This window comes from Ranitomeya variabilis, chromosome 1 (assembly GCF_051348905.1).
Source record: "Ranitomeya variabilis isolate aRanVar5 chromosome 1, aRanVar5.hap1, whole genome shotgun sequence".
In the NCBI taxonomy this organism is placed as follows: domain Eukaryota; kingdom Metazoa; phylum Chordata; class Amphibia; order Anura; family Dendrobatidae; genus Ranitomeya; species Ranitomeya variabilis.
Genome location: NC_135232.1, coordinates 103,868,335 through 103,884,698, shown reverse-complemented (window position 1 = coordinate 103,884,698; position 16,364 = coordinate 103,868,335). Strand labels below are relative to the sequence as shown.

Below are 16,364 nucleotides of genomic sequence, written 5' to 3'. Positions count from 1 at the left end.
ACCTACAGAGATAAAAGGGCGGCACCTCTCTCCCGCATCAGTTGGATTACAGAGCATGAGAGGACCTCCATTGATTAGTAACACATAAATATCTTAACACATTTCACCTTGTGACTAAATTTTGTAGAAAATTAACCTACATTAGAATATACTTATCGTGATGAAACCCATACCAGTAGAAAGGGAGGGAATATAGGAGTGCTGTCATGGACTCCTGAAAAACACCGCTACCTGGTAAGTAGCTTGAGTATTTATTCAGTCGTCATGACAGCACTAACGAGAGAATTACAGAGAAAAGAGTATTAGGGTGGGATTACTGCTTCCAGCACCCTTCTACCAAATGTGAGATCGTTGGAGCTACCAAGATCTAATCTATAATGATTCAAGAAAGTAGACGGAGATGACCATGTGGCCGCCTTACATATGTCCTCAATTGACACCTCCGATCTCTCTGCCCAGGAAGATGCCATGGCACGAGTGGAATGAGCCTTTACGCCTTCCGGGACTTCTAGGCCACCTGCTGAATAAGCCAGAGAAATTGCCTCCCTAATCCATCTACTCAAGGTGTTTTTGGACACTCTACACCCTTTTTTGACTCCCTGATAGGATATAAACAGGGAATTGTCTTTTTTCCAGGGATCTGTTAAAGAAATATATTTAAGAAGGCATCTTTTGACATCTAATGTATGGAGTCTGAGTTCCTTTGGGTTTTTAGGATTAGGACAAAAGGTAGGGAGATTTATCTCCTGGAGTCTGTGGAACCTAGATGCTACTTTTGGGAGATAGAGGGGATCCGTTCTTAATACTACTCTATCTTCTCTAATCTGCATATAAGGAGTTAGTCTAGAGAGGGCCTGCAAATCACTAACTCTCCTAGCAGACGTAAGAGCAATCAAAAGAGCAGTTTTTAAGGACAGGATCTTTATAGACGCAGATTCTAAAGGCTCAAAGGGGGGTTCCGTTAACGCCGAGAGGACTAAGTTTAAGTCCCACGGGGCTAGTTTATTCTTAACGATGGGTCTTGATCTAGCGGCCGCTTTAATAAACCGAGCAATCCAATAATTTTTAGCTAACCCACAGTTATACAGTGCCCCCAAGGCTGAAACTTGGACTCTGAGGGTGCTTGTAGCTAGCCCCATTTCGAGACCTTTCTGCAGGAACTCCAAGATCTTTGGAATACTAGCTTTCTGACCGATAACCGATCCTGAGACTGAAAGGAATTTTCTCCAGATTCTCACATAAATATTTGTAGTGGAGTTTTTTCTGCTTTTTAATAGGGTATTAATAAGTCCGTCAGAAAATCCCTTTTTTCTTAATAATGACCCTTCAAATCCCACGCCGTCAGATGTAAACTGGCCACTCGTGGATGGAAGATCGGACCCTGTGAGAGGAGGTCTGGGAGTTCTGGGAGAATCCATGGTTGAGAAATGGACATCTTCCTCAACCAAGGAAACCATGGCCTCTTGGGCCAGAATGGCGCTATCAGAATCACATGAGCTCTGTCCTCCCGAATCTTTCTGAGGACTATCGGGATCAAGTTCAACGGGGGAAAGGCATAGGCTGTTTCGAAGTGCCAAGGAATCAGGAGAGCGTCCACCGCCACCGGATTGTCTCTGGGATTTAGGGAACAAAACCGACGACATTTTTTGTTTTCTTTGTTGGCGAAGAGGTCTATTTGTGGGTATCCCCAACGATGGGTGATCTGATCGAAGATGGTCTGATTGAGCACCCACTCTCCTTGCCCGAGCTTTCTGCGACTTAGAAAGTCGGCTACAACGTTGTGCTTCCCCTTTATGTGCAGTGATGTTAGTGACCGTAGATGATTCTCGGCTATCTGTAAGATACGACCCGATACCTCCATTAAGGGCCTGGATCGGGTTCCCCCTTGGTGGTTAACGTAAGCTACCGTTACCTGATTGTCTGAGAATATTCTGACGTGATGGTCCTGTAAGGATATAAGGAAATATCTCAGAGCTCGTTCTACGGCCAACAACTCCTTGAGGTTAGATGACAAACTCTGTTCGGAGGGTGACCAAACCCCCTGGACCCACATCTCGCCCATATGTGCCCCCCATCCCGTGGGGCTAGCGTCTGTGGTTAATACTCGTGATATGTGGTTTATCCAGGGTACCCCCTTACGAAGGTTTGGAGCGTGTAACCACCAACGTAAGGACTGAATAGTGGCAATTGACAAGGAAAGAAAACTGTCCAAGTGACCTTCTAACCGACGAGTGTTGTACAGAACCTCCCACTGTAGGACCCTGGTGTGGTACTGGGCCCATCGTACTGCCGGGATGCACGACGTGAGTGAGCCTAACAGTGACATTGCTCCCCTCAATGTTATAACTGGATTAGCAATCACTCCAAGAATCTGTCGTTGGATCTTTTCCAACTTAACGTCAGGTAGACGGCATTCTTGTAACCTTGAGTCCAATATGAGACCCAAGAATTCTTGGATCTCTAGAGGCTGCAACCGTGACTTTTTAAAATTGATTATCCACCCCAACCTTTGCAAGGCTGCGATTACTTTGTGTAGTTGGGACGTGCAGTGTGATTCGGAATCTCCTATTATTAATAGGTCATCGAGATATGGGACTATGAGAATATCCTGCTCATGAAGATGCGCCATAACCTCCACCATTATTTTAGTGAATACCCGAGGGGCCACCGCAACACCAAAGGGGAGTGCCCTGTATTGGAAGTGTCTTATTGATTCTCCTAAGAGGACTGCAACTCTTAGATAACGCTGGTGGTCTACGTGTATGGGGACGTGATAATACGCGTCTTTCAGATCCAAGACGACCATAAAGCACCCGCCAAACAATAACTTTATTGCGGACTTGACCGACTCCATTTTAAATGACGGGATCCACAAAAATCTATTTAGGCCTTTCAGGTTTATAATTGTGCGAAAAGTGTTATCTGGCTTTTTAATCAAGAAGAGGGGAGAATAGAAGCCTTTACCCCTCTGTGTTTCAGGAACCTCCACCAAAACGCCTTTTTGTTGGAGTTCCTGGACCTCAGTCTCTAACGCCAGCTGTTCTGTGGAGGAAGAACGCAATGGTGTTACCAGAAACTTGTCGTCAGGAGTGAAACGAAAGTCAAACTTTAAACCAGACTCCACAATGTTCAAGACCCACGGGCTATTGGATATAGTACGCCATGCCGGATAGAAGGCTAGAAGCCTGCCTCCTACCCGGTCCGCCAGTCATTGCGGCTTCCTGTTGTCTCTAAAGGAGCTAAACATGTAGCCTCTACCTTTCTTTTTGTTGGCATCGTATCTGGATCTTTCTCTATTTGGTCTTGTTCGATCAAACCACCTCCTATTAGTGCCTCTTCTGTAAGAGGACCTACCGAGGTAGGGAAACCGTTTCTTACTGTCTCCCGCTTTTTCTAATAACTCGTCCAGAACCGGACCGAATAGGTGTTCTCCCACACACGGGATGTTGCACAATTTGGATCTGGCCTGCATGTCTCCTTGCCAACATTTCAGCCAGATTGCTCTACGGGCTGAATTAGAGAGCGCGGCTGACCTAGCCGCCAATTTAACTGAGTCCGCTGAAGCGTCAGCAAGGTAAGCCGCAGCCCCCTGAATCATAGAGAGGGAGGATAATATTTCATCTCTCGGCGTTTTGTTCTTCAGCTGACTCTCCAGGCTATCCAACCACACCATCATAGACCGTGCCGTGCAGGTGGCGGCGATTGATGGTCTGAGAGCCCCTGCTGAAGTTTCCCAGGCTCCCTTGAGAAACACATCTGCCCTTCTGTCCAGTGGATCCTTTAAAGTACCAAGATCCTCAAATGGTAGAGAGGACTTTTTTGAAGCTTTGGCAACAGCCGCATCAAGCTTCGGGGCTTTATCCCACGTGGCCGAAGCAGACTCCTCGAACGGATACTTCCGTTTGAAGGATGGAGGAAGAGAACCTTTTCTTTCCGGTTTTTTCCATTCTCTGGAAATTAGGGCGCTAACTTTCTCCACTACCGGAAAGCATCTGCGGGATTTACGGTCCAGACCTCGGAACATGACATCCTGCATGGATCTCTCTGGTGTCGTCTGCTCAATCCCAATTGTATTATTTACCGCTTTAACTAGGCGGTCTATGCGGTCAAAAGAAAAACAAGAATGTTCGTATTCAGAACCCGAGGAGGATACTGACGAGAGAGAGACTTCCGACTTCAGATCTCCTAAGTCACTATCCTCATGTGAACTTGGGGATCCAGGGTCTGTTATTTTAGACCCCCTATGAGATTGAGATCTTGTAGAGCTTCTAATCTCCTGTCTAACCATCTGTCTTAGACTAGAAGCGAAATCCGGTGTTTCTTCCGCTATTAGACGCTGGATACACGGACCACATAGTCTCTTAACGTATTCGTCAGGGAGAGGAATACCACATTCTGCACATTCCTTGTGCTTGGATTTAGAGGACCGCTTTTTTCCCTGATGTAAAAAGAGGGAATAAGGAGGGACACTAATCACTAAGTGAACTTTCACGATGATCACTTACCCCTACAGTGTCCAAGTGGTACCGAAGATTGCGGGGGGACCCTCTCCACCGAAGCAATATCCATCCGGCTCGAGGACTTTCCGGCTTTATCAGATTGCCCAGCTTTACCTCCAGGACGACTACTGCCACTAGAACGTCGCTGGGTGTTCGCTGTATGGGGCTTCTCCAGGGTTAAACACTGCTGCTCAGAAGGCAACTGCACCTGCTCCTGAGACTCCATTGTAACAATGGACATGAAGCATGAAGCAGCCATCATTGAATTCTTAAATAGCCGGCCCCCTGAAGGTACCTCCCCCTGATGGGGGACAGCCGGCCAATCCCGGTGAACTGCCTGGTACAATCTGGCGTGTGGGAGGCCCCTCCCCTTCCAAGACCCCCGCCAATGGTACCACGATCCTCGTCTGGAAGTAGCGCCGCCAGAAATATCCGAAAAATCCGCGCACGCCGCCTATACAAAAGAAAACCGCTGGGCGCCGCCATGTTTTCCTCAGTGCGACGCACTGCGCATGCGCCGAGCGTCATTGCCTGCTGCCGAATTAAGCCCCGCCCCCCTATGCGCGTCACCTCCGGTGCGACGCTTCCTGGACGCTGAACGCAGCGCTCGTGCTGGTTAGGATGCCGGTGAAAAGGGAACGCTCCAGCGCAGTGCCGGCAGAAGCGTATCGCTGCTGCGCTGTGTGTTAGTTTTAGACGCCGATGAGAGGGGACGCTCGAGTGTAGTGCCGGCCGTAAGAGTACCGCTGCTGCGATGTGAGTACCGTTTAGAACGCCGGTGAGAGGGGACGCCAGGGAATGGAGGGCCTCCCACCGTATACTCACGCGTACCTGGCGATGGGACACCCCTGGAGACAGCACTCCCCCTGAAGGCTGCTCCTGCCGTGCTGTTGCCTACCCCCACAGCCCTCTGTGGTGTGGCACATCCAGCGTCGCGATCAACACCGAGGAAGGGGCCATCCCGCCTCCAGGATCGGTGAGTCGGACCTGGGTCAAATTTTCTTCGCCTTCTTCCAAAGGCCTCTGCAGGGTCCCCTGTCAGGGACAGGAAACCAACTGATGCGGGAGAGAGGTGCCGCCCTTTTATCTCTGTAGGTTTCCTGTCCCTGAAGGGCGGATCCCCTCTCTCGTTAGTGCTGTCATGACGACTGAATAAAATATTATATATATATATATATATATATATATATATATATATATATATATATATATATATATATATATATATATATATATATATATATATATATATATATATATATACACACACTCACCGGCCACTTTATTAGGTACACCATGCTAGTAACGGGTTGGACCCCCTTTTGCCTTCAGAACTGCCTCAATTCTTCGTGGCATAGATTCAACAAGGTGCTGGAAGCATTCCTCAGAGATTTTGGTCCATATTGACATGATGGCATCACACAGTTGCCGCAGATTTGTCGGCTGCACATCCCAAAGATGCTCCATACAAGGCAGGATGGATCCATGCTTTCATGTTGTTTACGCCAAATTCTGACCCTACCATCCGAATGTCGCAGCAGAAATCGAGACTCATCAGACCAAGCAACGTTTTTCCAATCTTCTACTGTCCAATTTCGATGAGCTTGGACAAATTGTAGCCTCAGTTTCCTGTTCTTAGCTGAAAGGAGTGGTACCCGGTGTGGTCTTCTGCTGCTGTAGCCCATCTGCCTCAAAGTTCGACGCACTGTGCATTCAGAGATGCTCTTAGGCCTACCTTGGTTGTAACGGGTGGCGATTTGAGTCACTGTTGCCTTTCTATCAGCTCGAACCAGTCTGCCCATTCTCCTCTGACCTCTGGCATCAACAAGGCATTTCCGCCCACAGAACTGCCGCTCACTGGATTTTTTTTCTTTTTCGGACCATTCTCTGTAAACCCTAGAGATGGTTGTGCGTGAAAATCCCAGTAGATCAGCAGTTTCTGAAATACTCAGACCAGCCCTTGTGGCACCAACAACTATTCCACGTTCAAAGGCACTCAAATCACCTTTCTTCCCCATACTGATGCTTGGTTTGAACTGCAGGAGATTGTCTTGACCATGTCTACATGCCTAAATGCACTGAGTTGCCGCCATGTGATTGGCTGATTAGAAATTAAGTGTTAACAAGAAGTTGGACAGGTGTACCTAATAAAGTGGCCGGTGAGTGTATATATATATATATATATATATATATATATATATATATATATATATATATATATATATATATATATATATATATATATACACACATATATACATACACACACACACCGTATAATATTTTTATTTATTTTTTTTAACACATGTAAATATATATATTTTTTTTACTTTATCACATTGCCCCAGGGGGCGACATCATGCTATATTGTCAGATCGCTGATCTGACACTTTTCAGTGCACTGTGTCAGATCAGCGATCAAACAGGCACTACAGGGAGGCTTCCCGGCGCCTGCTCAGAGCAGGCGCTTGAAAGCCACCTCCCTGCAGGACCTGGAAGTCCCCCCGCAGCCATTTTGGATCCGGGCCTGCAGGGAGGAGGAGGTAGGAGAACCTCGGCCCCCTCCATGCGCGATGCTTCCCTGTGCCGCTGGAACGCTGCGATCATCTTTGATCGCAGTGTGCCGGGGGTTAATGTGCCAGGAGCGGTCCATGACCGCTCCTGGCACATAATGCCTTATATCAGCTGACACCCGGCCCCGATCAGCCGCGCTCCCCCCGTGAGCACGGCTGATCAGTGATGATGTACTATCCCGTCGGTGGTCATACGGGCCCATACCACCTTGACGGGATAGTATGTCCGATGTCGGAAAGGGGGTTAATAATGGGGGTGTTAGACACCTCTCCATTACTACCCACTGGGCTTGAAGTCAGCGGACATCAACCCCAAAACAATTACCCAGATAGCCACTGCACCAGGGCAATCAGGAAAAGCCAAGCGCTAGAATTTGTGGTTCTAATGGATGCACCATTTCTGGTACACCCGAGGACTGGTCTAATTAGTGTGGCAATAGGCCAATATCCATGGACTTTCCCAGCCTATTAATATCAGCCCCCAGCTAGTTGCTTTGCCTAGCTGGTTATTAATGAGGGTGACATTGCGTCTGTTTTTAGGGCCCCCTTCATTTTAATAAGCAAAGGCAGGGAAGGTCAATGGATACCTGTCAGGCCGGGTCATGTGGTGTGCCGGTATTACTTAGAATAAATTTAATACACCACACACTCTAGGGGTATCATTTGTGACAAACTTAGAATTTATTAAAGTGCTATAAGTTTATTATTCAACAATGCAGAAGGCGACCAGAAGTCAAACTGACAACGTTTCGACTCCTCCCGAGTCTTTATCAAGTGGTCGCTAAAAAGAACAAAACATATATAAACAACTGTACAGCAAATGTATATACACAATAAACATTATGCTCCATACTGTAGCACACAAAACCCGAGAGAGGGAAAATACATACATATATACATACATAGCATATAACAGGTATTACATCCTGTCTCAAGTGAGAAGAAAAATCCTCACTCAGTAGGTAAAAACATTGTTCTGCGTAGGTTAAAGGTGAATTCATACAGTTCAGAGGACGGGGGGCCCGAGAAGATACCAAAGTGAGATTTACCTTAGCAAGGTGAATAAAGGTATAGCATGACTAGTATCCTTGTAGCGCATAGAGTATCTATAAAGAATAAAGAGTGTTAGTAGGGACCGTAGATGAGAAGCCACCTTAATTTACATAATGGAAAGGGTTTACCTTATACAGTATATTACTATTAAGTGGGTAGCCTTTTCTTGTTGTACCGCAGATATAATCTGTTTAGGATACATAGGGTAAGGATGTATATAATGTAATAGGACACACATAGAGGGGCGTATTAAGTAGTGGTATAGGAAGTTACCTGGCAGTGCTGGTAGGCAATGAAAGTATCTAGTCCTATACAGTGTGCTATTAGCGCATAAATAAATTTGTCTTGCTGTACCGCTGATGGAACATGGTTGAAATGCACAGGATTAGGGTGTGTACCAAGAAGGATACAGATGGAGGAGCATACTAGGCAGTACTATGTGGTATTACCTGACAGTATTTGTAGGCAGTGAAGGGGTTAGCCTCGTATGGTATGCTATCAGCATGTGGGTCTGTCGTGTCACAGGTACAATCTGTTATGGATGTACCGGACTAGAATGTACATAGGTAGTAAATAGAGTAGATAGGGAGCGGTAGTATAAAACATTACCTTGCAATGCTGGTAATATAGGGCTATATATGGAGGATCTCTGGCGGTATCGGTAAGTAGATAGCGTTAGCTGTAGTAGGGCTGTAGGTGGAGGACCTCTGCGGGAAGATATACAATATATGCCAGACCCCTGGGTAGTGCCAGGGCTATGTGTAATGCAGGACAGGTGGCTGCATTTGCATTGGTGGATCAGGGTATTACCTGGTAGTACTGGGGTGTAAGCGGTGCTCCTGCGCCTTGCTGTGTCGGCAGGTGGTGTGTGGCGTCCTGGCTCCTGTATTTGAGCGCGGAGGGACCCGCGGCACCGGAAGTGCATCATCCGGTACCGGAAGTCCCGCCGCCTGGTGTGTGTGTGGTCTAGTGCGCATGCGCGAGCGCTGTCAGGGGAACAAGACGCTGTGTACTCACAGCGGTGGTTGCGCCTGCGCTGTTAAGTTAAAACGAAACTCCAGTATCTGTGGGGTTAGTGTGTCCTACTCATAAGTATCCAGACAGATTATATAGCAGTATAAGAGTGATCCCAATTGACATTCAATTATAACTAAGAATGGCGAACCTCATGGTAAACTTAAGAGACTAGATTTTATTGGGTCATGGATAAGAAAATAGAAATCAACAAGTCGTTGTCTTGGTGTCTATTGTCTTGTTATCAAGGTATAGGGTAAGGAGATCCTGTATGAGTTGAGTGATCTTAGGGGTGGGGTCCCTAGGAATAGCCTTATAGGTATCTGTATCCGATAGTTGATGAAGTACTTCCGCATGGTATTGGGAGCGGTCCATAACGACAGTAGCTCCCCTTTATCGTTATGGACCGCTCCCAATATCATGCGGAAGTACTCCGTCAACTATCGGATACAGATACCTATAAGGCTATTCCTAGGGACCCCACCCCTAAGATCACTCAACTCATACAGGATCTCCTTACCCTACACCTTGATAACAATGATAACAAGACAATAGACACCAAGACAACGACTTATCTCAAAAACCCCCACCCAATAATTCCTGTCTTTTACGTCCTACCCAAAATCCACAAATCCCTCAGTAACTCCCCGGGGAGGCACATCGTGGCCTCTACCGATTCTATCTTCTCACCTCTCTCAATCTTCTTGGAAAAAATCCTGACACCCCTCATCAAGGGGACAAGATCCTTCCTCCTGGACACAAGCCAATTTCTGGGTATTGTAAGAAATATCCGACAAGTACCCGAGTCCAGTCTATTGGTCACCTTAGATGTACAGAGCTTGTACACCTCCATTTCACACGATAAGGGTATTCTAGCAACAAAGGATCTACTAGATAAATCTGACATGTCTCGTAATTCCATCAACTTCTGCCTTGACCTACTAAGGATAGTACTATATAAAAATTACTTCTTGTATGAAGATTCATATTACGTCCAGGCACGTGGGACCGCTATGGGCTCAAATGTAGCCCCGGCGTACGCTAATGCCTATATGCACTTTTTCAAGGAGCAATTTGTCTACAATAATAAATCTTTTCTTCAGCATGCGATTGAATATCATCGCTACATAGACGATATTTTTATGATCTGGACAGGTACCCCAGACACACTTGACGACTTCCACAGATATCTTAATTCCATCTTTCAAGAACTACAGTTCACACTGAACTCTAAGACCAGAGTGTCGAGAAAGGCGATCTGTGTGGTATTAAAGGACTCCCGGGGAATATTGAGCACAGATCTCCACACCAAACCCACTGACTAACAGTCTATTGCTATATTCAAGCTGTCACCCTAGGTCCACTAAGGACAGCCTTCCCCGCTCCCAGTTTAAAAGGGTGTCGAGAATAGTGTCCGATCCGGAAACGCGCCATACCAGACTTGACCTTATGTCACAAAAGTTCAGGGATAGGGAATACCCGTCCGCACTTCTAGAACAAGAATTGGTACTGTCCTCTACTTCTGATGAAAATAGACTACCTAAACTACAACAGGAGCGGTTACCATTTGTACATACTCACCAACCCCTTCATGCCGAAAGTCCACTTAGCAATCAGAAGGCATTGGCCTCTCCTGGGTAAGGCTTATCCCAACATTCCCTCTTTTCAGACACCGGTACTGATGAGTACAAGACGGCCCCCAAACATTAAAGATCAGATTGTGAGGGCTGATGTAGGCAGTGCATGCACGGAACTTACTCAACAACTCCTTAGCACACGCCGTCATGGCACGTTTCCGTGTCTCCATTGCGCTGCCTGCTCCAATGTAATCAGAACAGATAATATCACACACCCAAGGACTGGGAAGTCCTTTCCTATACGGGGTTTCTTTACCTGCGAATCTAATTTCGTAGTGTACTTAATTAAATGCCCATGTGGCCTTCTGTATGTTGGTGAGACGGTACAGCATGTAAGAGATCGCGTGGCCAGTCATAAATCCACGATAAGGTGTGGTAAAACATGGCTCCCCCTGCCTGCCCATTTTGCTGCAGCTAGACACACAGTAGCGCAACTCAAGTTCCAAGTAATAGAGCAGGTACCCAGACCTAGATGAGGGGGTGACCACATCAAACTGCTCAGATCCAGAGAGACGTATTGGATTTATACGCTCGATACGCTAGCACCAAAGGGCCTGAACAGGGAAATTGACTGGCTGCTCTAATCATGATACTGACATGCTTTTTTCTCTCCCTCTCTATAGACCCGCTGACCGTGGTGGTGAGTCTAATCTCAACTCGGTATGACTACCCTCTTCCCCCCTTTTTTCCCCTCAGATGACGCAATCACTTTATTTTTATATATTTTTTCCATTTTTTTGTCTTTTTATTTTTTATTGTTTATTTTTTACTTTTGTTCCTGTTTTATTCCCCCCTTTTTTGATCATTTCATTCTCCTTTTAGTTCATTTGGGGCCGTTTTCAATTTTATTCCCTAAACCCTAGGTTTTTTCTCCATTATTATTTTATCATTTCTATTTTCTTATCCATGACCCAATAAAATCTAGTCTCTTAAGTTTACCATGAGGTTCGCCATTCTTAGTTATAATTGAATGTCAATTGGGATCACTCTTATACTGCTATATAACCTGTCTGGATACTTATGAGTAGGACACACTAACCCCACAGATACTGGAGTTTCGTTTTAACTTAACAGCGCAGGCGCAACCACCGCTGTGAGTACACAGCGTCTTGTTCCCCTGACAGCGCTCGCGCATGTGCACTAGACCACACAAACCAGGCGGCGGGACTTCCGGTACCGGATGATGCACTTCTGGTGCCGCGGGTCCCTCCGCGCTCAAATACAGGAGCCAGGACACCACACACCACCTGCCGACACAGCAAGGCGCAGGAGCACCGCTTACACCCCAGTACTACCAGGTAATACCCTGATCCACCAATGCAAATGCAGCCACCTGTCCTGCATTACACATAGCCCTGGCACTACCCAGGGGTCTGGCTTATATTGTATATCTTCCCGCAGAGGTCCTCCACCTACAGCCCTACTACAGCGAACGCTATCTACTTACCGATACCGCCAGAGATCCTCCATATATAGCCCTATATTACCAGCATTGCAAGGTAATGTTTTATACTACCGCTCCCTATCTACTACCTATTTACTACCTATGTACATTCTAGTCCGGTACATCCATAACAGATTGTACCTGTGACACGACAGACCCACATGCTGATAGCATACCATACGAGGCTAACCCCTTCACTGCCTACAAATACTGTCAGGTAATACCACATAGTACTGCCTAGTATGCTCCTCCATCTGTATCCTTCTTGGTACACACCCTAATCCTGTGCATTTCAACCAGGTTCCATCAGCGGTACAGCAAGACAAATTTATTTATGCGCTAATAGCACACTGTATAGGACTAGATACTTTCATTGCCTACCAGCACTGCCAGGTAACTTCCTATACCACTACTTAATACGCCCCTCTATGTGTGTCCTATTACATTATATACATCCTTACCCTATGTATCCTAAACAGATTATATCTGCGGTACAACAAGAAAAGGCTACCCACTTAATAGTAATATACTGTATAAGGTAAACCCTTTCCATTATGTAAATTAAGGTGGCTTCTCATCTACGGTCCCTACTAACACTCTTTATTCTTTATAGATACTCTATGCGCTACAAGGATACTAGTCATGCTATACCTTTATTCACCTTGCTAAGGTAAATCTCACTTTGGTATCTTCTCGGGCCCCCCGTCCTCTGAACTGTATGAATTCACCTTTAACCTACGCAGAACGATGTTTTTACCTACTGAGTGAGGATTTTTCTTCTCACTTGAGACAGGATGTAATACCTGTTATATGCTATGTATGTATATATGTATGTATTTTCCCTCTCTCGGGTTTTGTGTGCTACAGTATGGAGCATAATGTTTATTGTGTATATACATTTGCTGTACAGTTGTTTATATATGTTTTGTTCTTTTCAGCGACCACTTGATAAAGACTCGGGAGGAGTCGAAACGTTGTCAGTTTGACTTCTGGTCGCCTTCTGCATTGTTGAATAATAAACTTATAGCACTTTAATAAATTCTAAGTTTGTCACAAATGATACCCCTAGAGTGTGCGGTGTATTAAATTTATTCTTAGTGTATAAGGACGATCCAGTCCTCTACACCTGCACCTCGCCCTATTTTATCCCTAGTGCACACCATTTCTTTTCCATTTGCCGGTATTACTTGGCATGGCTGTGATTGGGCCTGAAGTGCCCACAGCCTTGAAGCTTGTTAACTGGCTGCGCTGGAGCCTTTAAAGGGAATCTGTCACCCCCAAAATGGCTGGTGAGGTAAGCTCACCGGCATCAGGGGCTTATCTACAGCATTCTGTAATGCTGTAGATAAGCCCCCGATGTTACCTGAAAGAGGAGAAAAAGACGTTAGATTATACTCACCCAGGGGCGGTCCCGCTGCGGTCTGGTTAAATGGGTGTCTCCGGTCCGCTCCGGCGCCTCCCATCTTCATTCCATGACGTCCTCTTCTTGTCTTCTTGCCGCGGCTCCGGCGCAGGTGTACTTTGCCTGCCCTGTTGAGGGCAGAGCAAAGTACTGCAGTGCGCAGGCGCTGGGCCTCTCTGACCTTTCTGGCACCTGCGCACTGCAGTACTTTGCTCTGCCCTCAACAGGGCAGACAAAGTACACCTGCGCCGGAGCCACGGAGTAAAGACCCGAAGAGGACGTCATGGAATGAAGATGGGAGGCGCCGGAGCGGACCGAATACACCCATCCGACCGGACCGCAGCGGGACCGCCCCTGGGTGAGTATAATCTAACGTCTTTTTCTCCTCTTTCAGGTAACATCGGGGGCTTATATACAGCATTAAAGAATGCTGTAGATAAGCCCCTGATGCCGGTGAGCTTACCTCACCCGCCATTTTGGGGGTGACAGGTTCCCTTTAAACAAGTTTTATTATGCTGCCAAACACAAACAGTAACACGGACATACAGTAAGAACTTTATAGTTTGGGTTTGCTCATCCCTAGACATCATATAACAAACCTTACCTCCAGGGCTGTGGGGTCAGAGTCCAATTTGGTGAAGTCAAAATAAAATGGACCGACTCCGACAATATATAATAAATTGGGTACAGTAGTTTAGAGCAGGATGTGCTGTAAATTTTTTCATAAGAATTTTGGAACGCTCTGAAATGTCCTATAAGGCCATGTGCACACGTTCAGTATTTTACCTCAGTAACAGGCTGCCGTCACATTAGCAGTATTTGGTCAGTATTTTACCTCAGTATTAGGCTGCCGTCACATTAGCAGTATTTGGTCAGTATTTTACATCAGTATTTGTAGCCAAAACCAGGAGTGGAACAATTAGAGGAAAAGTATAATAGAAACTCGTCACCACTTCTGCATTTATCACCCACTCCTGGTTTTGGCTTACAAATACTGATGTAAAATACTGACCAAATACTGATAGTAATATAAACATAAGGATGAATGACCTCAGGGAGATCAAAAACATCCAACACTGCGGAAACACCATCACGTGTTTCTCAACGCAGTGATACAGAGCACTGCCCCCATCCCTAAAGGGAAATATGCAAATGCATGTAGAAAAGCCGTGGAGATACCATCACGTGTTTCTCAACGCAAGCAATGAATAGCCAGGTCTTTCACCGGGAAGGAACAACCACGGGAAGGGCAGCATCCAATACACGCAAATACTGATAGTGTGACGGCAGCCTTAGTACGATAAAATCAGGAGTTGAACAAATCAGGGGAAAAGTATATACTCGAGTATAAGCCGAGATTTTCAGCCCATTTTTTGGGGCTGAAAGTCCCCCTCTCGGCTTTTACTCGAGTCATACCCAGGGGTCGGCAGGGGAGGGGGAGCGGGGCTGTCTAATTATACTCACCTGCTCCTGGCGCGGTCCCTGCTTCCCTGGCGCCCCAGCTTCTTCCTGTACTGAGCGGTCACATGGTACCGCTCATTACAGTAACAAATATGCGGCTCCACATCCCATAGGGGTGGAGCTGCATATTCATTACTGTAATGAGCAGTAACGGTGACCGCTCAATACAGGAAGAAGCTGCGGCGCCGGGGAAACAGGGACTGCACTGCGCCAGGAGCAAGTGAGTATAACGGGGAGGGGAGCGCTGCGCGATATTCACCTGATCCTCGTTCCAGCCGCCGCTCCGTCTTCAGCGTCTTCTGCAGTGACGCTCAGGTCAGAGGGAGCGATGACGTGGTTAGTGTGCGCCCTCTGCCTGAACGTCAGTGCAGAAGACGCTGAAGATGGAGCGGCGCCGGAACGAAGAGCAGGTGAATATTGAAAGTTCCGGGGGCCTGAGCGACAGAGAGGTGAGTATGTGATTTTTTTTTTTATCGCAGCAACAGCAAATGGGGCAAGTGTCTGTATGGAGCATCTTATGGGGCCATAACGTTTGTGCAGCACTATATGGGGCAAGTGTCTGTATGGGGCCATAATCAACGTTTGTGCAGCACTATATGGGAAGTGTCTGTAAGGAGCATCTTGTGGGGCCATAATCAATATTTGTGCAGCATTATATTGGGCAAATGTGTCTATGGAGCATCTTATGGGGGGGGGGGGGGGGTCGGCTTATACTCGAGTATATACGGTATAATATAAATGTGGGCACCACTTCGGTAATCCTGGTTTTGTCTTATAAATACGGATATAAAATACTGACTCAAATACTCAACGTGCGCACACGGCCTTAATGTCTGTTCTGTTCCTGATCTAAGGATAACGGCTTTTAGTTGAGGTGAATCTGTGCTGTACTTTACGTACATGCTCAGTAGTGACCAGTGCTGTGGAGTCGCAGACAGGGAAAGTGAGGTGTTGGAGATTTGGCTTACCGACTCCACAGCCCGGCTTATCTAATGAATCCATTTCATTAAAATGGATCCTAAAATTTGTTGGGCAATTTCTCCTGAGTACACCAATACCTCGTATGTGGTCCGAAACCACTGTTTGGGCGCACGGCAAGGCTCGGAAGGAAAGGAGCGCCATTTGACTTTTTGAATGAAAAATTAGCTCCAATTGTTACCGGACACCATGTCGCGTTTGGAGAGCCCCTGATGTGCCTAAACATTGGAGCTCCCCCACAAGTGACCCCATTTTGGAAACTAGACCTCCCAAGGAACTAATCAGGGCTCGGAAGGGAAGTAG

At 46.5% G+C, this 16,364-nt stretch overlaps 2 protein-coding genes across 3 annotated transcripts in view; both read right to left on the bottom strand.

The window, feature by feature from the left end:
• TBCA (tubulin folding cofactor A) overlaps positions 1 to 16,364 on the bottom strand; it is a 49,537-nt gene that overhangs the window by 29,070 nt on the left and 4,103 nt on the right. The window lies entirely within an intron of this gene.
• On the bottom strand, positions 1,270 to 4,725 carry LOC143793609 (uncharacterized). The gene is made up of 3 exons (XM_077280673.1): positions 4,614 to 4,725; positions 1,913 to 2,565; positions 1,270 to 1,834 (listed from the first exon to the last, which is right to left on the bottom strand). The coding sequence occupies exons 1-3, from the start codon at positions 4,723 to 4,725 to the stop codon at positions 1,313 to 1,315; spliced, it is 1,287 nt and encodes a 428-aa protein (XP_077136788.1). The 3' UTR covers positions 1,270 to 1,312.